Raw genomic sequence first — 25822 nt, forward strand, 5'->3', positions numbered from 1 at the left:
CCCCCCGGGAGATGAAAGGTGGCTGCTCGGTGGCTCTTGGGCGCCAACACAAGCGGAGATGTTGTAAAACGCGGTGTAATCGTGACGTGCGAGGCGCGGGGGGGGTTGTTGGTGTGTGTGGAGGTGCCGGGGGTGGGTTCGCAGCTCGTCATAAAAGGCAGAGGAGCTTTTATTTCTTTATTGCTCGCACTGGTCATTTCGGCGGGGTCTGGAAAAGATATGTCAGGGCGCGGGGTTGAGGTGGTTGCCGGGGAAGGCGCTGGGAGCAGAGGCAGACGACGGATCACTTTTAAGTTACTGTAGGCTTTGAAGGGACAATGCGCGTCTGTTATTTTAAAAGGTTTCTCTCTCTCTCGCCCTCCCTCCCTCTCGCCTTTCTCCCTCTCGTTTTCTCCTTCTGCCACACAGTTTCCTGGCAACTGTTTACGTCTAGACTTAGAGACATTTTCTCGAAGAAAGTGAGATGTCCAGGGACTATGTGGAAAAAAAAAAAAAGAAAAAAAAGTTTCTCTCTTTTGACCAGCAACAGCCATGATTAACTTGTTCCATGCTGTAATTCCCAACACCCCCCAGCTCTCGCTACCAGCATTACATGAGCCGTCTCGCCTTTTCCTCTCCTTCTCCCTGCTTTCCCCACATTATTTGACCAGCAGCCCCCCTTTCCCCTTCCCGGGAGCTGTTTTCGCAGAAATATTTGGGTCTGGGCGCATTTCGGCTCCCTCAGTGTCCCTCTCTCCCTCTGGCCTCCCCCTCCTCTCCTCCACCTCCTCCCCCCTTTTTTTTCCCCTTTTTGTTAATAATTAGCCGCACTCTTTAATGGAACAATGGTAGATTATTATTGCTTCTTTTCAGAGATCCCATTAACAAGGTTATTATGCGCTGCACGGGAAGTCAGGTAAATTAAACTTGCATTGCTGGAAATTAAGTTTCAGGCGGATTTTTTTACACCTTCGGGGGGTCATTGTTTTAAATACTCCAGCCCTGGAGCTCATGGCTCCGTCGGGTTTATTTTCCGATGTGATTTTGGGTGTGCACGAGCGTTACAGGGGAGGCTTCACTGCTGCCAATGGTTTTCTATGTCTGAGTTCCAAGAACAAGGGGTTGTTTCAAGTGTTTTCGTGGTGTTGGCTTGACTTTATGGCTGCAATAAGTCCCTCGGTAGGGAAACCCCCGCTGTGTTCTCACTTCAGAAGGATCGGGAATTCCAGCTCCCCATGAAAAAAAGGAGAGTTTCATTTTTTATTGGAACCAACTGCACTGAACTTTTTCCCAAGTTCTTAGCGGCTTTAGCTTCCAGACAAGCAACGCTCTGTTCTGTTTGCATTTCGAAATATTTGGGTGTTGTTTTTAATCCCCTCATCTATCTGCCTGGCTCTGCTTGGTGGGCTTGATCTCCGCCGGCCAGAAAAGCCCAGCGACAAAAAGTAGGACCTTCCCGAGCGGAGAACTGGGCTCGTACATATCGTAAATACTTCTCTTTATCTTTATTTACACCCTGGCAGCTGAGTGATGTCTGTCAGGAGGGGAGAGCGCAGTTAAATGTGTCAGACCACCTTCTGGTGCGTCGCGCGAGTTCCCCACTTTATGGCTCCTTCTTAGGAAACCTTGCGCCTGTTTTTGGGGGAGATGAGGCCAAAAATTGAGGAAAGATGCGCCCATCGGTGCCCTCAAAGACCAGTGGAACTTAAGGGCTACTGTCTGGGCTGGCTTCAGCCGTTATTGCTCCTGTCTGGCTCGCTCCCGGCTGAGCTGGCGTTAGAGGCGTCCAAAGAAAATACATTCGCAAAATCGGTCTCAGATTTACTCCGGACCTCAGGCGGGAGGGCGCCTGTTAAACAGCTACGCCAATAACCCGGGGTTCTATATTTTAAATTTCGCTTTTTAAAAGCTACCGAACCGGGGGTGGAAACCGCGTCTGCGCCTAAACATTCAATTCTCGGAGATTTAGTGCGGTTTAAGACCCCTGCTCGTATTTACATGTATCATAGGTGGCAAATCAATTAGACCGCGGGCCTGACCCTCCGGAAGATGAAAACTGTGACAGGCTTTGGGTTTGTTTGGGTTTTTTTTTCCCCCACGTTGGGAACCAAGTTTTCTTTTTAAACTCCCCCAAATAACCACTTATAGGGCCGTCCTTCTAAGAGGAAAGGGGTTTTTTTATCTGTAGCGCATCTAAGATGTCAGCAATAAGCAATTAGCAAGCGGCCACCTTCCATTAGAGCGTTTTTATTTTCTTTTAAAATGTCGACCCTCAAACTACGCAAAGCGCCCGTTTCAACCACAAATTACCACAGTAAGCGATGTTGGGATTAGGGGGGGATGAGATTCCTCCCCCTCCCCAAACTATTTGGAGGGATGTATCTGCAGAGCAATCACGAGGAGCGGGAGGAAATATGAGAGCAAACATTTTCAGCGGATTTTACTCACGCGTCGAGTTATCAGGACATCCCATTTCTTTGCCCAAAAATTTGCATGCGGGGCTGCTCCTGCCAGATAATCGCTGGGTTTGCAGGGCTACAAATATTGCGCAACTCTCTAATCAAACGTGTGAGCTGGTCGGCTCCTGCAGAGCAGGAAACTTCAGCCTCTCATCCGAGCTTTTCTTTTTTTTCTTTTCCTTCTTCTCTAGTCATCGTTCCCTTTCAATCTCACATTTTTTTTTCCTCGCATACCAATAAAGCAGATCTACGTAAGTTTGGGTCCATTCCATACACAAAGGGAAACTCTGCAAGAACAAATATAAAAGATATCAGTCAGAGAGGGGGGTGGAGGATGGAAAACTACTTCCTTTGCATGTTATTTCCTTGAATTATAAGGGTTACGTTTCAGTCGAAATGTTCATTGCAGCCGTGGCATGAAACAATCTTGGCTTTGCTGCTGTAAACACGATGTTTAAAATAAATTAGCTCGTAATAAGATCCCGGTTTCGTAGATACTTAAAGCTCTGTCAGAGAGAGCCGCATTGGCAGCTCTACAGCCACCATGGAAGATGTGTAATTCTAGATTTGGAGCACACACATTCACAGATTCAAGTAGTGGGGAGTGTGTGTTATAGGGCGCGTCATTTCAGCGCATATCAGACCCGACAGACAGACGGTCACAAATTCGGACAGGAAACAAACCCTTGATAAAACGCCAGTGATCGGGGGGCAGCCCTGGGGTTAATTTAGGTGGGTTTTTTCGGTTTGGTTTTGTTTTCCCGTGCGATGACTTTTGATTTTCCCCCTCGAAAATGAAGCAGGCGGCGAGCAGAGCTCTGCAGCTCTACCTTGGGCACGCGAGGAGCTGAAGGGGGGGATGCACAGGTAGAGCAAAGCCCATCTCTGGCCAGCGAATCCGGCAAAACCCAGAGCGAAGCGGAGCTTTTGGGGTGGCCGGGGATCGCTCGAGACTTTCGGTGTTGTCCTTTCCAGCCTTTGAACTTTGCAAAAATCGGTGTTTTGTGGGGCGGGAGGGCTCGGAGGGGGGGATGCAAACCCGCACCTCCGAGGCACCGTCACGGCGCAGCTTTGCCCTCGATAAAACCCTCCACCGACATCTCGATCGGTAACAATCAATAAACTCAGCTTTGGACCGCAACCCAAGGCTCTTTTTTAGCCATAAAAGGTCGGGCATAGATTTGGTATTAACAAAAAAACGCAAGAGGGCACAATGCGGTGCCGGACACCGGAGGAGAGCGGGATTTAGCAAAGGATAAAGGAAATACTTCGATTTTCCATTTATCTTCCGAATCCGGAGCTTTGGCAGAAACAAGAAAGGGGAAAGATGCGATAGATGCAAAGGGAAGGTTGGGTTCAATCGAGCGCAGCTTTCCTGAGCAGGGAGTGCTAATCTATGGTAATTAGACGAGCACGAACCGAAATAAGTTGTCAAAACCGATTTCTCCTCATACAGCAAATGTAACTCAATCAACCCGGCGGGGTCTCCTCCTCGCAAAGTTCGCACGAAAAACTTTTTATCTCACGTTTTCCTCCCCCCGCCCCCCCAACCTCCTGTTTTATTTAACTCCGGCGAAGCACCCGGACGTTTTAGGACGATTTGCGAACGCGAGGGGTTTAAGTTTTCCGAATGCGAATAATTAACTTTCCCCCCCCACCACTGACAGCGGGTATTTGTCCGCGTTCTATACGTGTAAATATTATATATAGGCGCGCACACCGCCAGCCGCGCTCGCACACCCCCGCGCCGAGCTCCGGGGGAGGGAGGAAGGGGGGGGGGGGGGAAGAACACACGTTTATTTATTTATGAAGCTCCGAGCGCGCCGGGAATGTTTCTTTCGGCAGATATTATATATTTGGTTAAGGGGGTGCATTTCTGTTGTTTAAAAGGGAGGGAAAAGGGGGTGGATGGTTTGTTCTTAGGGTCCCTGGTGCAATCTCAGCTCCTCATGGGTGCTATTTTGCAACCTCAGGCGCCTGCTATTGGTCAGCCCATGATCAGATGGTTGTATTTCCTTGTGTCCCTCGCTGGCACCACGCCATCTCCCTTCAGCTAAAACCCAATCTCCGATATACTACTAATAGCTAAACCACTTGGACTATAAAACACAACAAATCATAAAGCCGGGGAAAGGACGGCGAGGCTCCTTCCAATGAGTTCTTATTTTGTCAACTCGACCTTCCCGGTGAGTCTGGCGGCGGGGCAGGAGCCCTTCCTGGGACAGATCCCGCTCTATCCCTCGGGCTATGCGGATCCTTTGAGGCACTACCCCAGCACCTACGGAGCCACGGGCGTCCAGGAGAAGGGCTACACCTCCTCTCCTTACTACCAGCAGAGCAACGGAGCCTACGGCCGCGGCTCCGCCTGTGACTATGGGGCCGGCGGGTTTTTCAGGGAGAAGGACCCTGCGTGCCCCCCCCCCCAGCCTGGACGAGGTGCCCTTCGCCCCCGAGCCGCGCAAGTCGGACTGCGCGCAGAGCAAAACTGTGTTCGGAGAGAGCGAGGAGCAAAAGTGTTCCGCCCCGGTTTACCCCTGGATGCAGCGGATGAACTCTTGCAATAGTGAGTTTACTCTTTTACAGAAATAAATACATCAATCTCCTCCCCCCCTTTCTTATTTGTTAACCGCCAGAGAGAGAGAGAGAGCGAGAGCGAGCGAGGGAAGCAGGAATAAGGTTCACTTTAGAGCCCAAACTTCCAGCGGGGAACTTGGGCGACACAAGAGGCTCCAACTTGCTCCTGACACGCACCAAAACTTCCCACCGCCCAAGTATTTTCTCCCAGCGACCCCCCCCGAGCTAAAAAACTTTGCCCGGTATTTAAATCCCGATATAGTATTTCTTTCCTCCCCCCCCTTTTTTTTTCTCCCTCTTTTCCACATTCCAGTTTGCGTGTCACTCAGCTACAACGATTTGTCTCTGTCTTTCCCCCACACGCACAGGGAGATATCTTTTCTAAATCAGATCTGGATGACTTTACACACGCACCCGGACCCACGCCCCCACGCAGCTCCCTCTCTCGCTGGCTACCCGAGCCGGAGTTAAATAATATAAAAGTGTTTAAATACGTGAAGGGAGACGGTTACATTTTTAATGAAATTCGCACATAATGAAAAGTCTGCCCGGGGAGGATTTTTTTTTCCCCCTGGTGATATATGACTTCTTTAAGTGCTGTTTCCTCAATTAGAATTAAAAAAAACAACCAACAACAAAACAAACAACAACGACCAAAAAAACAACTGGGGAGGGGGGGGAGAAAAATAATCGAGGCTCACTCCCCTCCTTCCCATGTTTAGATGCATTTGTTGCCTTTTAAGTTCCAAATTGATGTCCATTAGCGCAGGGACATAAAGTGTTGTGTCCTCTTTAATGCGGAGTTTGGGCAGATCGATTCACTTCATTATTGCTTAAATGCTCCGATCTATTACAGTTGCCGGCAGGGTGGAAAATAGCGAGGGCGGGCGGGCGGGGGGGAGCTTTGCTGAGAACACCTTGCGATTTTTCATGCCGGAATAAGATAGATCTGGCCCTGTCTCCCCAGCCCTGCACGGCCCGGCGAGCGCAGCCTCAACCCCCCCTGCGCGGCCGCGGCTCCTCCGCGGCTGCGGCCCGGCCGGGGGACCCTCTCAGGGGCTCCGCGACCGCGGGGCTTCATTTGGACACGTCCAAAGCCTTTGGAGGGCAGGGGAGCGGCCACACACCCCTCATCCCGCATCCCCGCGGCCCCACTAAACCTCGGGGCTCTCCCTTCTTTTTGCTCTCCCGCGTCCTTTATTCCCCTCCTTCTCCCTTCCCATTTTCCCCTATTTTTCTCTCTATTTGTTTCCTACGTGTCTCCTATTTGTCTCCTGTTTTTTTCCCGCGGGTGTCACAGGTTCTTCCTTCGGGCCCAGCGGCCGTCGAGGCCGCCAGACCTACACCCGCTACCAGACGCTGGAGCTGGAGAAGGAATTCCACTTCAACCGCTACCTGACCCGGCGCCGGCGGATCGAGATCGCCCATTCCCTCTGCCTGACGGAGCGGCAGATCAAAATTTGGTTCCAGAACCGCCGGATGAAGTGGAAAAAAGAGAACAAATTGCTCAACTCCTCGCAACTCAGCGCGGAGGAGGAGGAGGAGAAAACGGCGGAGTGAAAGTATTATTTAAAAACACACGCAGGAAGAAAAAAAAAAAACAACAAAAAAAAGAAATTAGGGAGTGAGTGAGTGAGTGCGAGAGCCGAGAGGATGAGGGGGGTGTGGGCTGGCTGCGGGGACAGGGAAAACCTGCACGTTGGTGGGACAAGCCCTCTGGAGCAGCGGCAACAGCCAGAAAGTTTGGGCCACCAATGCCATGGACTCGTATTCCCAGTGATCTGTCGTGTCCAGGAAAAAAAAAAATCAGGCTTCTAGTTGCGTTTGGAATTTTTTTTTCCCTTCCTAGACCTCCCTTCCCTCCCACTCCACCCCCCTCCTCCCCCTCGAAGTGAAATAATAATAATAATAATTAAAAAGCGAAGAGATAAGAGAGAGAAGGAGGGAAAGAAAGGGAAAGAGAAAAGACACAAAAAAAAAAAAAAAAGGACTCTTAGCCGTGTTTCTACCCTTGGTGTCACTGTTAGTAATCTGCTAACTCTTGTATTTAATGGAAGTGCTGCAATATATGTCATTTGGGGTGTTTATTGTCCTAATTTTGTAAAAATGTTTCATGCACGGTTGACATAGGTTTTTGGTTTTGTTTTTTTCCTTTATTTTTTTTCTCCTTTGGTAAATTAATCAAGCCCTGGGGTCTTTGTAATTAGTTTTGGGGTGGTTTTTTTGCCTCTTTTTTTTTTAAAAAAAGGAAAACCTACTGAAAGAACGAGTACTACCTAAAAGGATGCAAAAGCAACAACAGAAAGTTCTATTTTATTAATTTTTTTGTACGTGTTGTGTTTGAAGTTTGTCTTAGGTATGAACATGGAATTCTCTAATAAAAGCGAAGTCTTCGATCTCACGCACACCCCCCTGTCATTATTATGGCTTTTATTGTTATTATCTCTCCCTTTTCCAGGGGAACTTGCCATTCTTAAGGAGCAGAGGGTTGTAAAGACAGCCTTGCTTCCCTCTGTATGACAATGTCTCCTAATCTGCAAGGACAAGCAACTCCAAGCCCACGGAAGTTACAGTGGAGAGATAAATCTGGTTTTCCCTCTTTTTGTCTAATCTCAAATGGAAGACCTTTCACCAATAGTATTTCCTCGCTGACATTCTGCTTTAGTGTCGCTCTTTTTTATTGTTACAGTACAAAGAGTTATGACGAAACGTTCTCCATATACATAATAAATCAAGGAAACGGGCAAAAATATGCTCTCATTTATCTACCAAAGATACCTAACATTTGCCTAGCATCTTTCAAACATCTGCTCCCTCTATTTCATAGCCCCCAAATCAAAGCGAAGTGTATCGCAAAAAAAAGTCCAGATTTCCAGGGAATTCGCCCTGAGAAACGAGGAGCTTCCCAGCTCCAGGAATTACAGCGTCCATTTAAGGTGGTGGGGGGTGAAAAAAGGCGGAAAAAAAAAATCTAAACTGAACCAAACGAGCTCTTTCGAAAGAGCAGATTTTTTATTTTTGGTTTCCAGTGGCTCCTTGGGAGAGCTGGGACTTCCATGGGGATGGGATGGGGACAGTTCCTGCTCCGTCCCGAGGAATCTCGTGCAAACAGCGAAACTTTTCCCGGGTTTTTGGGAATGAAACGAAAGGAACCGCTTTTTCCGCTGTGGGATTTAGGACTGAGACCAAGCGAGCAGCGCGGCCGATTTCGGATCCCGTTTTCTGCAGCTTCGCGGGGGGGAAAACGCGACGAAACAGCATCTCCTGCCTCCCATCCCCTTTTTCCCCCGCTCCCCAGCAGAAATACCTATGTATGAATGCATTCCCCCGCGCCACAAGCTGCTTTAATGTCAGTCACTTTTAAAATCAATTCATGCAGAAGCTTCACAGCTGTAGGACATTTACTATTATTGCCACGCTTTTCATTGCCCGTAATTATTATAATTATATGTCACTTTCAATATGGCGCATAATTTCCAATGAGTTGCAGACACAAGCACACGAAATTCCTAAACTGCCTCGGAACAAAAAAAAAAAGAAAGAAAGAAAGAAAGGAAGGAAGGAAGGAGAGAGAAAAAAAAAAAGAAGAAGGGGAAAAAAAAAAAAGAAAGTAATGCTTAACAAAGCGCAGCTCTTTCCCAACGTTTTTACCCATTTCTGGGTGCTTTTGCTCCCTAATATTCCTCGCAGGTTAACAAATGGAAAGGAAAAAAAACCACGCAGCACAAATGCTGTGCCCAAAGAGGACGCGAAACGCTCAGGAACAAGAATATCCCAAAAACTACGATGTCAACCAGTTCCACCGGCCGGATTTTCCCTCCTTTTCCTTTCTCCCACCTTCCCCCCCGTTCTCCCCCTATTTTTTTTTCTTTTTAATTTTTGTTTTCCCCTCCAGAATTAAGGTGCGACCGCATCGCTGCCCCCACGCTCAGCGCGCGGGAAACCTCGACTTTTTCCGGCCGAAACAACCCCAAAGCACCCCCACAATCTCCCTTCCTCAACCAGCAGCTTCTCGTCGCCCCCCTCGAGAAGAAGAAGAAGAAGAAGAAAAAGACCCTCCCGGCGCCTCATCTCAAACTTTCCCCGCCGCTTTTTATTTTTACGAAAAAAGAAGAAATCGAAGAGTTTAATAATAAAAAAAAAGACCAGAAGACCCACGCAGCGGAGAGAACACCAACCCAACCTCCTTCACCACCACCACCCACACGCGGGTTTTTGTGCCGATTTTTTTTTTTTAATTTTTTTTAGAGAAGGGGGGGAAAAAAAAAAAAGAGGGTGGAGGTGGGGGGGAGAGGAAAGGCCGGGGATGTTTTGGGGGGTCTCGGGGGACCCCCCCGAGGGGGCTGCACCGCCCCCGCGTTGCCGGCAGGTGGCGCGGTCCGCCAAGGTGGGGGGCGATGGCGCGCCCGGGGATTTGGGGCGCCCGCGCACCGACTTCGGGCCTAAAACGGCTCCGCGCTCGTCATTATTTGTAACCATAGAGCATGAATTACCTCTTGAGGTCATCAGTGAGAATTTACGACTGGTCAACAAAAGCACGTGATTCCCAAACGCACCCCCCACCCTCCCCCCATATTTGGCCGCATACATAGCAAAAACGAAGTACAGTGCATCGCTATAATTCATTAATACATCATAAATCGTCAAGCACGGGGTTATAACGACCACGAGCCACAAATCAAGCCCTCCAAAATAACCCAAATGAGCTCTTACTTTGTAAACTCGTTCTCAGGGCGCTACCCAAATGGCCCCGACTATCAGTTACTAAATTATGGGACCGGCAGTTCCATGAACGGTTCTTACAGAGATTCAAGCACCATGCATTCCAGCTCTTATGGCTACAACTACAATGGGATGGACCTTAGCATCAACCGCTCAGCCTCCTCTAGTCACTTTGGGGCTGTGGGGGAGAGCTCCCGCGGTTTCCCTTCTCCAGCTCAGGAGAGCAGGTTTAGACAGGCGTCCAGCTGCTCCTTATCTTCTCCCGACTCCCTTCCCTGCTCCAACAGCGAGAGCCATGGAGGCAAACCCGCCCCGTCCCCCTCCGACCAAGCTACTTCTGCCAGCACCACCAACACAAATTTCACAGAACTAGACGAGACCAGCGCGTCCTCGGGAGCCGACGAGGGCACTCCAATAAGCAGCAGCATCCCCCGAGCGCAGGCAGAGCCCATCGCGACCTCCACGGCAGCGACAGAAGGGCAGGCACCTCAGATATTCCCTTGGATGAGGAAACTTCACATTAGCCATGGTACAGCTACTTCTTTTTCCGTCGTTGTCGTTGTTGTTGTTTATTTTCGCACACCCCCCCTCTTTTTCTCTCGCGTTTCTTGTTGTTTTTTTTTCTTTTCCCCTTTCCCCCCTTTTTTTTTTTCCCTCCCCCCCCCCCCCCAACCCGCTCCCTTTTTTTTCCTCTCCTTCCTTTTATTCGGTGGAGGCGCTTTGATGAGAAACGCAGCTATTTATTGCTTTTGTATTTCTCGCTCTGATCGCTGCTTTAAAGCTGCCTCTGGCGCCTGGAAGGGGGGGGTTTGGGGGGGCCTCGATTTTATTTTAGTTTCGCTATTCTCGCAGCGAAAGGGGCGCTTATTTTAAGCTCGTAGCGCTGTGGGGATGGTGGGAGAAGGCAATTTAAAAATTGAGGCGAGGGGGTGTTCCTTGGGGGTGGGGGGGAAGGAAAGAATTGACCATTAAAATGGCATTATATGCACAGATGGGTCTCTCGCTCCTTTCCTACTCTTATTTTGCCGGGTGTATTCTCGACAATCTGCTCTTGACAAAACCCAAATTGCGAGGAGATACACGGGGAATGGAGACACCCCCCCCTTTCCCTTCCCGGTTTTCTCCTGGAGACAAGAAAGCAGCACCAAACCTGACGTTCCCTGCAAACAGACCCACAAACACCCAGGCAGAGGCGAAAAAGGGGAGATTTCAGGCTCTCGCTTCTCCAGTTAAATTCTGAATATCGAGTTGGGAATGTCGGTCCTGGAGGGGCCAAGGGTGGGGGGTTTTACACGTGTCTGGGGGTGTGGGAGAAAGAGGAGGCGGGGGGGGGGGGGCTGTTATTTGGGGAATAAGCAGCTTTCCAAGCTGCAGGAGCGAGGCGAATATTTTACCTCGGTTATAAAAAAAAAAGAAAAGAAAAAGAAAAATGGTCTTTAAAAATAAAAATTCTAGCAGAAAGCCAAAAACCCAAACCCCGCTGTTGTCCGTGTTATTCAGACATGACTGGACCAGACGGTAAGAGGGCGAGGACAGCGTACACTCGCTACCAGACCCTGGAGTTGGAAAAGGAATTCCACTTCAATAGATATCTCACCCGCAGGAGGAGAATAGAGATCGCTCACGCTCTCTGCCTCTCCGAGCGCCAGATCAAAATCTGGTTCCAGAACAGGAGGATGAAATGGAAGAAGGATAATAAACTGAAAAGCATGAGCTTGGCCTCGGCGGGCAGCGCCTTTCAGCCATAAATTCTAGCGGAGGAATTGTCGAGGAGAAAGAAGAGGAGGCGAGAAAAAGAAATAACGTAAATAAATAAATAAAGCGCCGCAGATCTTAGTTCCCGAGTACTGTACAGTGAGGCACCTTCTTTTCGGCATGTTGTTGATATTCTAAAACGACTCGTATGGTACCGTTGTCCCAGGACTGAGTTCATGTCTTGTTCTGTTTTGGGGTTTTTAAAAAAAAAATCTTTTTTTTTGTTTTTTTCCTTAATTAAATTTTATTTCCAGATGCTCCTCATGCTCTTGTTGTTCTTATAAATGTTATGTGTCCGTGCTCTCTTGATGCTTTCTGGAAAGCCAGCATGTGTTCTGTGAGCCCTTTAAATGTTATAACTTATTTATAAATCGAGAACAGATACGATTGTTTGTTTATTTGTCGGGATTTTTTTTTCCCCTCTTTTCTGAGTTTACTGCTTTTGGGTGAGTTCTTCTCTGCCTAAGCTAAAATCGGGGGTTCCTGCACTACAGTCGCAGAAAAAAAAAAATAGTCTAAAAAACCAAACAAAAATGTAAAAAATGGGGGGAAAAAAAGAAAAAAAAAAAAAAAGAAGCAACTCTTGTATCTTTCTGTCTTAAAATTGTCCAGTCTGTGTTTTAGTCCAAACTTCAGGCCAGGATTTCGAATCCCAGGCTAATTCCGAGACGTACTCTTAGACGTGGCTAAACTTCACTATTAAAAGGCAAAAAAAAATAAAAAATGTATAAAATCGGACCAACAATGGAGTGCTCTGATGTTTGTAAATACTAGAAATATTTCTGATGTGACTAATAGCCGGGTTGTAGTGGGCAGAGTGAATGCAATGTTATGTGTAAAACTGGCATCTGTCATGTCTAGCTGCCTGTTAGTACTTTGCCAATAAGCTTTTTGTATTTGTTTGTAGCTTTACTCGAAGTCAAATAAACGTTTCTCCTACTCACAAAAGGCTCCCGGTCGCACTTTATACCCGACCTCGGGGACTAAAGCCGGGGAGACGCCTGGCACGGAGCTGGGAGTCTCTCCTGGGCATCCCTGGCAGCTCCGAAACACCCAAATATCCGCATCAAAACCACCTTTCTGGCACCGCACGCGGGAGTAAAACACGAGGCTGCCCCAAAACAACACAGACATCCCCCCCCTCCCACCCCAACACCCCGCACCGCATCACGCAAACTGCTTTCGAGTCCTTCGAGTTGCAACCACGCGGTTTCAAACCCCTTCCCCGGCAGATTTCCGCGCGTTTCAGGAATTGTCAGACAGAAAACAGGCGCATTCCCAAAGCCAGAGGTACCACAGACACATCCACGGGCGCGGAAAAACTGCGCTCGAGAGAACCCCAGAGCCGCGTGCGGGTAGAGATTTGTTCGAGACACAGAACGCGCCTGGAAATCACACATTTCTGGGCTAAGCTCGGCTCTGCGCTGCTTCTCGTCCTCGCTTTATTGTGCTTTTTACCTCTTTAGTCTCTGGTTTAACATGTAAATAAGAGCTCGCAGCGCTGTAACTACTGACACTACACCGAGGCACTTCGGCCGCAGATAATTTAACATCATCAAAGATGGCAAATGTTGCCATTTCGCTACCCAGGGAATCCAACAAGGCACGAGATACTTCGGTTTAAAGTCGCTCGATTTGGCAAAACGCCACTGACATCTCTACCACCCGGCTCTGGCTTTTTTTGTTCCGTAGCAAGTAAAGTTGGAGCTTAAAACTTACCAAACTTAATCTCCCACTGTTTAGGTACTTCTTAAGTGATTTTGAGAGGGATGTGAAGTGGACTGTCAGATCCCAAATCATTTGCTCGCCTTCCTTTGGTATTTTTTTTTCCTTTCTTTCTTTCCTCTCTCTCTCTCTTTTTTTTTTTTTTTTTTTTTTTTACCAATAGCAAACTATACCAAAAGTGGGTATGACATTTAGATGTCAAATGGATAGGGTTTTATCTAGAAGTTAGATCGTAAAAATCGCCCAGACCTCAGACAGATACCCCTCACTGGCTCTCAAAAGTCACGTGAGGTCCATAAAGTTAGTTTTATGGTTTTGGGGAGTTGACAATGTACAATATATTTCACATTCTCTAGAATGTTAAGTGACACTTTAACTGCTTGGTTTGGCTTGTAAGGGGCAGCAATGGGTGAGCACTTTTCCAGATGAGATAAACGTTGCAATTGCAGGGAACATGTTTTGCGGGTCCACTTTTCAGTCCAGGGAGCCAATAGACTGGAGTCCTGAAAGTAAGTCCTTCTGAAATATTATCTGCTTAAACTATTTTAAAGGGGTTTGATATGGCTGAAGGCTGAGCGGGGAGGAAAGAGGGGCTGGCTCTCTTTCGGAGCTTTATTTCTCCCTTTCAGAAGGTCCTAATTCTCGTCCTCCCGAGAGCTGGAATTGGGTTACGTTTCCATCACAGCTTCCAGGCCCAAAAGTAAAACTTTGTGCGAGCGGGAGAAATAGATTAAAAAAAACCCAAAAAACTGTAAAGATTCATTATCATCGCCAAGCAAACTCCATCCTGCCTTTGCGGGGGGGGACGTGTGTACTTCGGACAAAGTTTGGGGTTGTCCTTGGCCGGGTGAAAAGGCTCTGGCCCGTTTGGTGGAGGTGCTTCGGGGTGGTTTGTGCCGCTCGCGAACAGCCCCAAACCCGGCCCACGCCTTTGCATCTCAACCAGCTCCGTCCTGGCCGTGCTCTTCAGGTTGTTGCCACCTTTGCGTTTTACTTCTTTTCACCTGCTCGCCAAAGAAATGTGTGCATTTTTTTTTCCTTTCGGCCTGTGCAGAGACCGGGGTTGGTTGGTTGGTTGGTTGGTTTGAGGGATTGTTTTTAGTTTTTTTTTCGCCCCATTTTCTTATTTTATTTTTTTATTATTATTTTTTCCTCTTGGGTTTCGGTTTGTTTGGGTTTTTTTTCCCTAACAGTACGAACGAGCGTCCTCATATTTCTGTAGTTCGTTTCTACCCCATGGATACACTGGATGACCACTGTTATGTCTCCAGTCTGTCTCCAAGTGCTACAGAAAAATAATCAGAGGAGCTGCACTTTGCCTACGGACCCTCCAAACCTTATTGAACCCCCCGGTATCTCCCAGATTCCCTTTTCTCCCCTCTAAGGGTGACAACTTTCTGGGAAAGGCGGGCGGCAGCAGCGGTTTTCTTTGGGAAAATAAACAAGTGAGCGGGGAAGGGAAGGGCAGCAGAGCAGAGCCGGCCGTGGGTCGGGGGCTGGGACGGGCAGGTGGCCCCGGCCAGGGGTTCCAGCTCCGGCTCCTCGCAAAATAAGACAGTTCGAGCAATATAGAGGGTGAAAACCCCAAACTCGACCCCCCCAGTCCAATCCTGGAGAGGCTCCTTATTTTTTTTTTTCTTTTGAAAGCTCGGTCGTCACTTCTGCAGGGGAGGTGAGGGGGGGGGACACTTCGTCCACACCTGAACCAACTCCTCCTCCCTCCTTAAAAAATAAAGTAATCTTTAAAAAAAACAGTTCAAAGCGAAGGTGCTGGGGGAGAATGGTGATTTTCTAGAATTTAGAGCAGTCACGAGCTTCTTTTGACTTCCCCCCCCCCCCCCCTTTCTTTCTTTCTCTCTTTTTTTCACGGTGAGACAACATTTGGTGGACACATGTCCGTCTCTTTTACACAAAGCAGAATGTCCCCCCTTTCGCACACTTTGGAGATTGCTTTTCCTTCCTCGGGCTGTTTTTCCTGCCCTGCTCCATGTGTCTCCTCGTATCTTTGCGATCATCAGCTGAACTTCTGCCTTCTCCCTCCCTCCCTGGCCAGTCGGGGGGTGGCAGCTGCAACCCTGAACCCCCTGGAAACACAAAGCTGGAAAGCCGAGGAAGGGAAGCGGGTTTCGGGCAGCCTTTCCCACCCGGCAGATCGGGTCTGTGCTGAACAGCCTCTCCCTAATCCCCGCTTTTCAGTGCATAATAAAGATATTTTATGGGATGCTGGAGGACTTGGGCTTTAAGGGTGGGTTTGGCCGATGGAGGCGGTTTGTCCACACGGGGCTGGAGCGATTTGGAGGAGAGGGATGTGGGGAGAGGGGGGTGATGCTTTGGGGTCAGACCAAGCGCTGGCCTGCTCGTCCTTCGCCCTTCTCGGCCGCGCTGGTGACTTGAAATTATTTCAAATTCAAATAACGACCTATTTAGGCAAGAAAAGTGACTTCCCCTCACTTTAATGGGTGCTTGGGATAAAACCACGCATTCAGTGCCTCCGTGTACCCACAAACACCGTCTTTCCAAACTGTATCCATCCATCCATGTGTCCATAGATTATCCCTTCATCCACCTCCTCCCTCTCCATCACCTGCCTCACTGTCCCTTCCCCACCCCAAATGTTCAGGTTTTATGCAGTCCCAGGCAAAGTTTCCTCCCAAACCCACTCTGATCACAGGAGATATAAGATTTTTTGGTTGGTTGTTTGGTTTTTTTTCTTTCAAATACCGTCGTTTCTGATCGGTTGGTGTAGAAAACGTGTTATTTCAAGGGAGGGAAAAAAAGTGGATGCAGATCTCCAGAGCAAGGGGGATTTCAAATGTGGTTTAGCTGCGGGATTAGACGCCTGTAGGGGGGACAACAGGTAACAACCCTGGGCCGCCCCCTTGTCTGGAGCATCCCGGGCAGCGGGAACAAGGGCTGGATTTTGTTACTGGCGTAATAACATCATCCCTTCAATCGATCACAAGAAATCCTGTCCTCTTTGGCCAGGAGATCTGATTCCTACCTGCAGCACGCAGCATTTTTGGGGTTGGTTGAGGGGTTTTATCTGGTTTTGTTTTAACAAACTGGATTTTTTTTTTGCTTTATTTGGGCTTTCCCCCCCCCCCCTTACGTGGTGAAACCTCCAGCTTCCTGTGAGGTATCATTGTCTGGCGTTTTACAGCCTGGAAAGGGTCACAGGCTTAGCACAGGCTTCCCCCCACCCCATCCTCTAAAGCAAAAAAGAAAAAAAAAAAATCTCCCTGTTTCTGGTGAAAAAGGAAGTATAAGGAGAGTAAACAGGAAAGCGGAGCTCTGACCGTGCAGGTAGGCGGGGATTTTCCTGGGCATTTTTCATCCGTTCTCTCACTTTAATGCCTCGCATCAGACGCGGGACAATTAGTTCTTCTGGAGCTGTGAAAGACAAGAATAAATACAAAGCGCTTTAACATCGAGCCTGAGAATATGGAGAATCTCCAGGACGTGATTCCTGCTGAGGAAGGGGGGGAAAAAAAAATCTCTTGTTTTAAGCAGATATTTCTGCCGTGCTTTTGGGTTTAGGTGAGAAAACCTCTGATTTAAGGGCTCTCGAACCTAAAAAGGACGATGGTCTGGGTAGGTGGGGGCTGTTCGCCCCAAAAATGCGAATTGAGGACCCTCCCCGTGAGTTCACCTGGCTCAGGGTGTCTCTCCTTAAGAAATAGGTGCCATTATACCAAATTTTCCCCCTTTTTTTGCCCTCCTGTCCCGTCTCTTTGACCTCTCCCCTCCCCCGAAGGTTTTTTTTGTTTAGTAAGCAGTGTATAAACCTCGCTGGTGCTCTGAAGGGGGGAAAAAAAACAATCCCAAAGCAGTTCTTTCTCCCCCAAGAGCCAAGCTCAGGTTCGCAAGAGCCGAGTTGAGCATCTGTATTAATTAGAGCCCTCATCAAGCCGCCTTTTGGGGGGGCATCTCCCCGGGGCAGGGCAGGAAGGGACCCTCGTGCCCAAGCTGCTGCTGGAGAGTGAAAAAAGGTGGAATTTCGCCCGTAAAACCCCCACTTGGTGCCCAGGTTGGTTCAGCACCGAACGATTTGGGGGGTGGACGGAGGGCAGGATGTGTTCGGGAGGTTTGGGGAGCTGCAAAAGGCAGCTCGATGTTGCAGTGCCGTTGTCAGGCCATTTTGAATGTCATGGTTTTATTTATTTTATTTTAGAGGGGTTTTTTTTTAAATGTTTGTGCGTTTTGGAGCTTCCCTGCTCGCTGTAAGACAAAATTCAAACATCCTCCCACCCAAAAACCCACCCGAGAAAGGCGCAGGCCCAACTAAAAACCCCCTCAAAACAAAGAAACCCCCACCAAAAACAAACTTCGCCAAGGTAACCGAGTTCCAGACGTGTATGATGTCTTATTTTATTCAACAAAAAGTGATTAAAATCTGTTAAAGGATTTAATTAAGAGGATTAAATGAAAAGGAAGGGGCACAAATGAGTTGGAAAAAAAAAAGCGCAGCTATTCTAAACGATTAAATCGCCATTTTAACAGTATAATGGGGTTTGCATACTGAAAAGAGAAATCAGAGCTCATATCTCATCAATAATTCATAGGCGAGAGGGATCATTCCGAGGTCAGCAGACTTGTACAGCCCCGGCTCCTCTCTCGGAGGAGAAGGGTGAGCATCGGATCACAACACGACACGGACCCCGGGGCTGCCGGGTCACCTTTTTAAGGAAAACATCAGCTCCGGGGTTTTGTTGGGGTTTTTTGGTGTTTTTTTTCTTTCTTTCATTTCCCCCTTTTTTTTTTAATTTTATTTATTTTTTTTAATTTCCCGCCCGCCTGTGTTGGCAGCAAGGGAGGGGGAGGGCTGGAGAAAGGGCTGGACGTGGTTCATATTGCTCCGATACAGGCACACACCAACAATGTGGTAATTATGCTTTGGAGAAGCCAAAGGGATCTCCATTTCCATTTCCACACACCCACCCCTCTCTTTTTTTTTTTTTCCCCTTCCTGGCCACAAAAAAAACGAAGGTCGGGAGGCTGCGGGTCCTTCTCTGCCTTGGAAGGGACGGGCTGGAGGCAGGGACGAGGATTTGCCCCGCTCGGGCTCGTGTTTCATTCTATTTAGAGGAAAACTCCGATTATTCCCCGATTTATTTGCAATCGGGCCGTAAATTAGTCCGGCCTCCACACACCCGCCGTGACCTCCCCGAGCAGGGGAAAGCTTTCCAAAGGAACCGACCCCTTCCCTCCAGCCCCGCTCCCCAAACCCGCTTTCCCTCCCCCACCGCTGAATTTCAGGCTGAGGAATTGCTCTTTCTCTCCCCCAGCCCCAACCTCGGCCTTTTTTTTCTTTTTTTTTTTCCTTTTTTTTTTTTTTTTTTTTTTATTACGCGTCCGACCTGAAGGGAGCGAGCTGACGGGATTATTTAAAATCCTCTTGATAAAGGTCTCTCAATTAGGGAACCCGAAGAGGGACTTTTATGGGGTTTGGCTCCTCCTCTGAGGGTCTCTTTCCAATCCCAGAATGGATTTAAGAGCGAAATTTTCTTTCAGAGCGCGGCTATTTCGGTGTCTGAGCTGATTTTTTCCCATTCTTTCCCCTCCTAACGTTAAATAAATTATATTTGGAAGGAGGTTGATAACTTAACTCGAGAGGTGTCCACCCGGCGTAGTTTTTCCGTGTTCTGTTACCCTAAATAGCTTTGAAAAGAAACTATTTTGACAGCGAGCGTTGAAAGAATAGGACTAGCGCGAGGGGTTTTTTTTTCCCCCCTTTGATTTATCTCTTTTTAACATGTGTATGTATGTCCACGGATATATACACACATATATATATATATATATACCCTTCAAGTCAAAACAAATTACAGCGCCGGGATTTTGTGCAAAGGACGTTTGTTTGGTGGCAAATCGGGGTTGTTTATGTAGGGAGGCTTCGCCTAAACCGGGCCGGGAGCGTGTGGAGGGATTTGGGGGATGGAGCAGAGGGAGGGGAACGGGCGACCTCGGCCAGGGGGGTTTTCGGTGCAGGCGCAGCGCTTGTAACGTCCCCGAGCAGCCAGCAGAGCTCGCTTCAGACCAAGTTCACTGCCAGCAGGGACGGGCCGAGCCGGGCCGGGCTGGGGCTGGAGCGGGACCGGCGGCCCCGCAGCCCCGGGACCCCCGGGAGGACGCTCCGGGTCCCCCCGGGTGGAAGCTCCGGGTCCCCTCGCCGAGCCCTCCGCTCCTGCCAAAATCCTCCAAACCCCGCCATTCCTCTTTATCCACCTCCAAAACACCCCATAAAAATATCTGATGAAATCCCGAATAAAAGAGAAATAAACCGCGATTTGAGGAATTTTTCTTTTTCCTCTCGATCTTTAAAATATAAAAGTGATGGCGAGCAAAAGAAGGAAAAAAAATGTAATGGGTGATGCAGAGATAAACATCTAACGCCTGCAAAGCTCCGATTTTTGTTGTTCTCCCTCGGGGTAAAAAAATCACCGAGAGAAGTCCATTTTTCCCCCCCTCCTCCCCTGTTTCTTTTTAAATTAAGTAAAATAGGAGAGTCAGCGCCGCGCTGGTTTCTGGAGATGTAGACGGCAACTCTGGTCTTGGGGGGCTTGTTAGTACAGCGTTATAGCTCGAGGGGTCAAAAAGTTGAGGGTCAAAAGTTTACGCTGTGCGTGACTCAGTCTTGTGTATAACCCTGATAGACCCATGTCAGTGGGAAAAAAAAAAAAAGAGGGAGAGGGAGAGAAAAAGAAAGAGGGGAGGGGGGCGAGGTGGGAGGAAGAGTCTGGGCAGAGAGGGGAGAAGATGATGGCGAGGTGGGAGCGACCTTCGGCCGCCAGAGGAGAGGCAGGAATAAAAAATAATAATAATTAAAAAAAGGAGCTTCAGGATTTTGGGTGGGATATGGGTAGAAAATAAATAAATTGATTTGAGTCTCCCGTGAGGAAACGTCGAGCAACTTCTTAGTGTGGGGTTTTTTTTAAGATAACCCCCTGAAACGCTATTTGGAGTCGAATTAAGAGAATATGAGGGGAAATGCATTTATTAAATCCAATTACGCGCAGGTCCCTCTAGGATATTAACGCGAGCAGTTAAAAAATAATTTTCATTCCAGCGTCAATTTTGTTTGGAGAGGGTTTAAATTATACCAAAAAAAAAAAAAAAAGAAAGAGGGCTGACACGGTTGGTGAAAATCTGTTCGAACATCTTTACTTGGAAACACTTCCAAAGCCCCTGGAGAGGTGCCGGAGCCTCAGTTTTTAATAAGCCCGCGGTGTGAGTGCAAATCCAAACCCAAAAAAATAAAAGGATTACACGAAATAACGTCCGCGATTTATTTGCCTTGCTACCTTAATCGTGGGAAATCTGGAATAGTGATATATGGGCAAAATCAATGGGCTGATGGCTTTAAAAATTTCAATATATATATTTAAAGGCCTTTTTAAGTGCCCGTTTCTCTCGGTCCGGTTGAAGTGGCTGATTTTTATTTTTGCAGCACGGTTTCCGTCGGAATTCGAATGAAATATTTTATATTTCTTGCTTGAAATGTGACTCCACTCTGGTCACTGCAACAGTTTAATGAACTGATATAATAAATATTTCCCTTGGCGTTTCAAAGTTATTTCTGCACCGCCAGACTCCGAACCCTCCAAACTCTAAATATTATTTGCACTGGGACCGGGGAAGATCTTTTCAATCGCTCCTTAAGCAAACAGTGGGAGCGAGGCAAACTCTCCTGGAAAAAAGGAGGGCAAGAAAAAAAACAAAAAAAAACCCCTGCAAATTTGCTTCCCTCCCCCGGCTTTTAAATATTTTCAGCGACTAAATACTTATAACAAGGGTCATTTTTCTTGGAAGAGAAAGGGAGAGAATATTAGAGCCCTGGGAAAGGCATTCTGGAAAATCCATTTGCTTTCCCGATGCGGATATATTCATGGAGTAGGTGAAATTCAAGAGAACGTAAAGCGTTTTGTTTCGCCTGATAAGGCTCGGGTTTAATTAATTGCCATGAATTTGCTTGGTATTTATAAAATATCACTATATAAGGGCTACCGTTTAGTTGTAACTTGGGTGATCCATCTCCTCGCCCTTGTAATTACTACACTTATCTCTCCAGAACAGTCATTTCTACTCCAGGTTTATAGAACAGGTAATGGATAATAAAGGCCATTTGTTTTCGGGGTATTAAAACAAGCAGGTATAATTTCACGGCAATAAAAAAATTAAAAAAAAAAAAAAATCCAACCCCCACCTCCCAACTTTCCCCCGTAATATTCCCTCCTCCATCACAACGTTTAACTTTCAATTTAGGGGCGCGTTCATTTGAAGTGGGTTCATTTGGAGAGGTGGGAGGAAGGAGGGAGGGAGGGGAGGGGAGAGGGAGGAAATTAAAGGTATCATTTTCAAGGATATTTCTAATTTATCTCCCGGCTTGGCCCGGGGGTCTCTGAGTCCGGGGCAGGCGCTGCGAGCGCATTTCAGGCTGCGCTTCTTTCTAGTATTCTTTTTTTTTTTTCTTCCCTACAGAACAATCTATTGAATATATTTTTTAATCCCGATTTCCTCCCCAAATAACCTCTTTATGGCGGTGTTGGAGCTGGTGGTGTAAACGCGGGGGTAAACGGGGAATTCTCGCTCCCCGGGCACCCCTACCCTGCCAGGGCTCCTCCCGGAGCTGCTTCCCGAGCTCGGATGAAAATATCCCATTTTTGATCATTATTATAAATTAAAAGGATACACGAGGCTGGCTGGGAAACCACGTAAGACTTAAATCTCAGTTTCCCTGTTGCAAAACAGGTGTGGTCTGATTTCCACCTTCCCTCCCTGCATTTATACATCTCGTCGAGGCGCCGGTTGCTCTTTTATTATTATTAAAAGTTCTGCCCTAAGGAAACACCTCAGACCTCCCGCGCTCCCCTTTCGCTTCGCGGGGGGAAATCCCAGTTTAATTCCCCAAACCCGGAAAGGTTCGAAAGGGAAGGGGGGGGTGAAAGAAGGAAAAAAAATTAAATTAAAAAAATAAATCTCCATCCTCGTTGCTGCCAGATTGGAGAGGGAGAGCTCCGGGGGGGAGAAGGGGGGATATACCCGGGGGGATGAGGGGAGAAAAAAAGAAAAAAGAGCCCTAAAAATTGCGGAGCGGCGCGGAGGGAGCGCGGCGCGGGGTGAACCGCGGGTCAAAGCGGCTCTCGGCGGCCGCCGCGCTGCGGACACGCCTCGCTGTTTAACAAAGACTGACAAACTATGAGATTAATACCAAAACTTGCGGGTTTCCCACCCCAAAATGCTCAGAGGGCCTCCTGGCGCTGCCAGGAGCAGTTCCGCTCGCCTGGAAGGACAATAGTTGGGTTTCTGGTGGGGCGGCGGGGGAGGGGGCGCGGACAGAGCCCACCAAAACAGAAAAACAAAACAAAACAAAAATATAGAAGAAGAAGAAGAAGGAGAAAGAGGAATTAGTGTTCTCATGGAGAATTAATGCCACTGAAAAAGCGACACGGAGAGAGAGAGCGGGACAAGCCGGGCTGGAGCGGGGAGGGGGCGGCGGGGGGGGTTTGGGGGGTTTCTGTAGGATTCCGCCTCCAAAACCTCCCCAAGTTTTGAGGGAGCGCCCTAAACCCCCTCGGGAATTCCTCCGGGGAGAGGAGCCGCGTTTTGCCAAGGTAGGTACGGCCGGCGGGGTTACACCTGGGCGGTGCTGGGAGGTTTGAGGGCACCCCCCGCTTGGTGCCCCTTCTTTTGGGGTGACCCCAGGGGCGCTCAGAGCAGGAGCGGGGGGTTCCCCCCCTGCCCCGGCAGGTGCCTTGACTGGGATTTTGGGCAGGGCCGGGGGGGCTCCGCAGGGCAGAACAGGCCGGGGGGTCCAGGGGAACCCCTCCCGCGATCTCTTCCCGCTTTGAACTGGAGAAAAACCCGCGGAAAACTCGCCGGGAGGAACTTGCGCGGGTTCCCAGCAAAAGGTGCGCGGAGCAGGGGTGGGGGGGTACGGAGAGGGGCTGCCTTTAATTCGGGATCTGAGGCGGCCGAGGGGGAGATTTCTTGGAGGTGCGAGGGGGGGAAAGGATTCTGGTAGACGCTAGGGGTGCTGGTTCGCAAACGCCAACCCCGTGTCAGCGGGAAGGGAAATTAAAACCGATTTTTTTTTTTTAAAGGATGTGGGAGGGGGGTAAAAATGCAGAATAGGCCTAGTTACTTCTAGTCAGGCTCCTCTCCTCGTCTAGGAGATAGTTACGGTGCCGGCTGCGAGAAAATACAATAAAATAAATCAGCGAGGGGATTGGAAAGGAGGAATAAAATCCAAGAGGAGGAGGGAAAAAAAAATAAAAGGAGCTCTAATGGGATTGGTTGTGTAGCGTTATTTTATGGCATCCGTCTCCACGTTGTACAAGCAGATTAGATTTGGCTTCTTACTTTTATGGCGGGTTTTAGAGGGGAAGGTAAATTTGAGGGTCTCTGTCGGCTCCCCAGCACGGTGGAGGTGCTGCTTTGGGAGGTGGGAAAGTCCTCCCTGGACAAAAAGAGCCTTCGCTTCGCTGCTTTGGCTGGAATTTCGGGGGTTATTTACGCGCATAAAATGATTTTGGGGTTGTCCGTGTTGCGTTTGGACGTGTTTCTTAAAACGCTGCTTAGGTTTTTCTGTTTCTGTGGAAATTACAGGTTTTAGCAGCAAATCCGACCGTTCACCTTAAAGTACCTGAAAAATTTCGCGTCATCACGAGCGGGGAGAGCGGCGGGGGTTTCGTTCTTGGCCATAACTGTCTTTTGTTAGGAAAAATGGAGGAGTTTGTGGAATCTATCGAAGATATTTACAGGAATTTTGGAGCAGAGGAAAGGCAGCTTTTCTCTGATAGTGTCTCTGCTGCGGCATTTAAATGCAATTAATTCGGGCGATGCTTTGACCAAAAAATGTTCCGCCTTTTGAAATACAAAGGGGGGAAAAAAAAGGAAGAGGAAAGGGGGGTGCTATACTTTTAATCTCTTGGGCAACTGTAATTTTAAACGAAATCTCAACATGATGCTACCCTCATTAGTTCCGAATGAAGGTTCATTACCTAGACAGTATGAATATTTTATTGCTTTATATCCCTTTTTCGGAAATGAAACGCCTTTGATCTTTTTCTCGGGTTGTAAAAAGAATTGCCTGTCATTAAAAAAAAAACCTGTCGTCCCATCTGCCTTTACATTCTGTATTTCTTTTCATCTGTTTATTTCTTTTTTTCCTTTCCTTTTTTTTTAATACGATTTATCTGCGCACGCAGAAACCCAAACCTTGGTTGACCTCTAAGAACGAAAAATGGATTAAATCTTTGCGCTGCGTATCAGAAAATAATCGCGAGGGTTTCGGGGTGGGGTGGGCACAGAGCTGTGACATTTTACTTTCAAAAGGCGGTTATTTGGATTCGAGTCTCGTTGTGCTCCTACACTCAAATATTCAGTCCAGAAGCTGATTTTTTTTAGATGAGCGATAAATTAATGTACAAGATACGGAGGAGAGGGTGGAAAACTTCCAGTTTTTCCTCTCCTAGTATCAGCTATTCGCCTGCTGAGTTGGTGCTTTAATTAATCGTCTTTCCTCTCAAGAGTGAATATTTTAACCGGTTTCACCTCTAGATTAATTCTTGATCTCTCGAGCCACAAAACTTTCCCCCCTCCCTGCCCCAGAAGAGAATTATGGCGGTAGGAGAAGATCTCTGACCGAGGAGGACGCATCTGTCTTCTATATGTACCCTGTAGATCCGAATTTGTGTAAAGGAAGTTGGGTCACAAATTCGTATCTAGGGGAATATGTAGTTGACACAAACACTACAGGTCACAAACCCAGAAGGAATTATCCTCCCCCCCCCAAAAAAAAGCCACCCAGAACCCTAAATAAAGGGGTGAAAACAAGGGCTTAACCAGAAAAGCGATTTATAGCTCAAAAGAAATGCTTTGGATTTGACCTCAGCTCAACTCCGGCGCTCCCGCGATAAAACTTTATCATCACTTGGAGATAAAATCTGAGCCGCCAAGGGGATGGGGGAAGGGGGGTGGGCGCGGGCGTTATTGCTGCGATTTGAGAGCCGGGATCCCACCAGCGCTTTAATTCGTGTAATCTCAGCACCGATACAAAAAAAATATATATATTATTGCTTTCTTCCCTGCCGCTCGTGAGGAGCTTATCGAGCGTTTCGGGACTAAAGGCGAATTTGAGGAATTAGGGGTGGCTTTTGAAAGGCTGCTGGTTCGCTCTGGCTTTTAAAGCGTCTTTATTACGAGAAGGGCGAGGCGAAGATGCATTAGGACTCGGGCTAATTCGCTTTTGTAATTGTTCATCAAGTCCTTGATTTCTTGCTCGGAGGACGGGCTCCTTTTTTTCCATCGGTGCGTGGGAAAACAGTCAATCTCGGAGCCCGGCTAAATGTGATTTAGGAGCCCGGGTACCCCGAATTAGCTGATGAATTTCTTATCGATCCCAAACGAGCCCTATTCATCTCTGCCAGGCTCGGGGCGCAATGTCCCTTCCCGGATCACCTTAGCGGGGAATGAGATGCAGCCCCCGCCCGGGGGGGGCCTCCATGTGTGCGGGGGCAGCGCTGGGGAGCCGCCGCCAACCCCCCGAAAAATCATATTTTTTGTACCTTATAGTCTAATTATCCTTTTTTTTTTTTTTTTTTGGAGGG

At 48.1% G+C, this 25822-nt stretch overlaps 2 protein-coding genes and 1 long non-coding RNA gene across 3 annotated transcripts in view; 2 read left to right on the forward strand and 1 right to left on the reverse strand.

Annotated features, from left to right (window-relative positions):
* Nucleotides 1–25822, reverse strand: part of LOC113974205 — a 27768-nt gene that overhangs the window by 1324 nt on the left and 622 nt on the right. Inside the window, exons 2-3 of the long non-coding RNA XR_003536476.1 lie at nucleotides 16511–16604; nucleotides 2428–2725 (exon numbers count right to left, since the gene is read on the reverse strand). This is a non-coding gene — a long non-coding RNA (uncharacterized LOC113974205). The remainder of the gene's footprint in view (nucleotides 1–2427; nucleotides 2726–16510; nucleotides 16605–25822) is intronic.
* On the forward strand, nucleotides 4217–6806 carry HOXB6 (homeobox B6). Its single transcript, XM_027697117.1, is given in 3 exon segments — nucleotides 4217–4854; nucleotides 4856–5001; nucleotides 6313–6806. Coding segments are annotated over 3 exon segments (669 nt in total). The 5' UTR covers nucleotides 4217–4591; the 3' UTR covers nucleotides 6573–6806.
* Nucleotides 9427–12014, forward strand: HOXB5 (homeobox B5). The gene is made up of 2 exons (XM_027697113.1): nucleotides 9427–10263; nucleotides 11235–12014. The coding sequence occupies exons 1-2, from the start codon at nucleotides 9714–9716 to the stop codon at nucleotides 11480–11482; spliced, it is 798 nt and encodes a 265-aa protein (XP_027552914.1). The 5' UTR covers nucleotides 9427–9713; the 3' UTR covers nucleotides 11483–12014.

This window comes from Neopelma chrysocephalum, unplaced genomic scaffold (assembly GCF_003984885.1).
Source record: "Neopelma chrysocephalum unplaced genomic scaffold, ASM398488v2 Primary Assembly neopelma1_118, whole genome shotgun sequence".
NCBI lineage: Eukaryota > Metazoa > Chordata > Aves > Passeriformes > Pipridae > Neopelma > Neopelma chrysocephalum.

What these genes read in the sequence shown, in the direction of transcription:
- HOXB5 (XM_027697113.1), top strand. Translation starts at nt 9,714, where the DNA reads ATGAGCTCTTACTTTGTAAACTCGTTCTCAGGGCGCTACCCAAATGGC. An exon ending in GAAACTTCACATTAGCCATG is followed by an intron (nt 10,264 to 11,234) that starts GTACAGCTACTT and finishes CGTGTTATTCAG; the next exon opens with ACATGACTGGACCAGACGGT.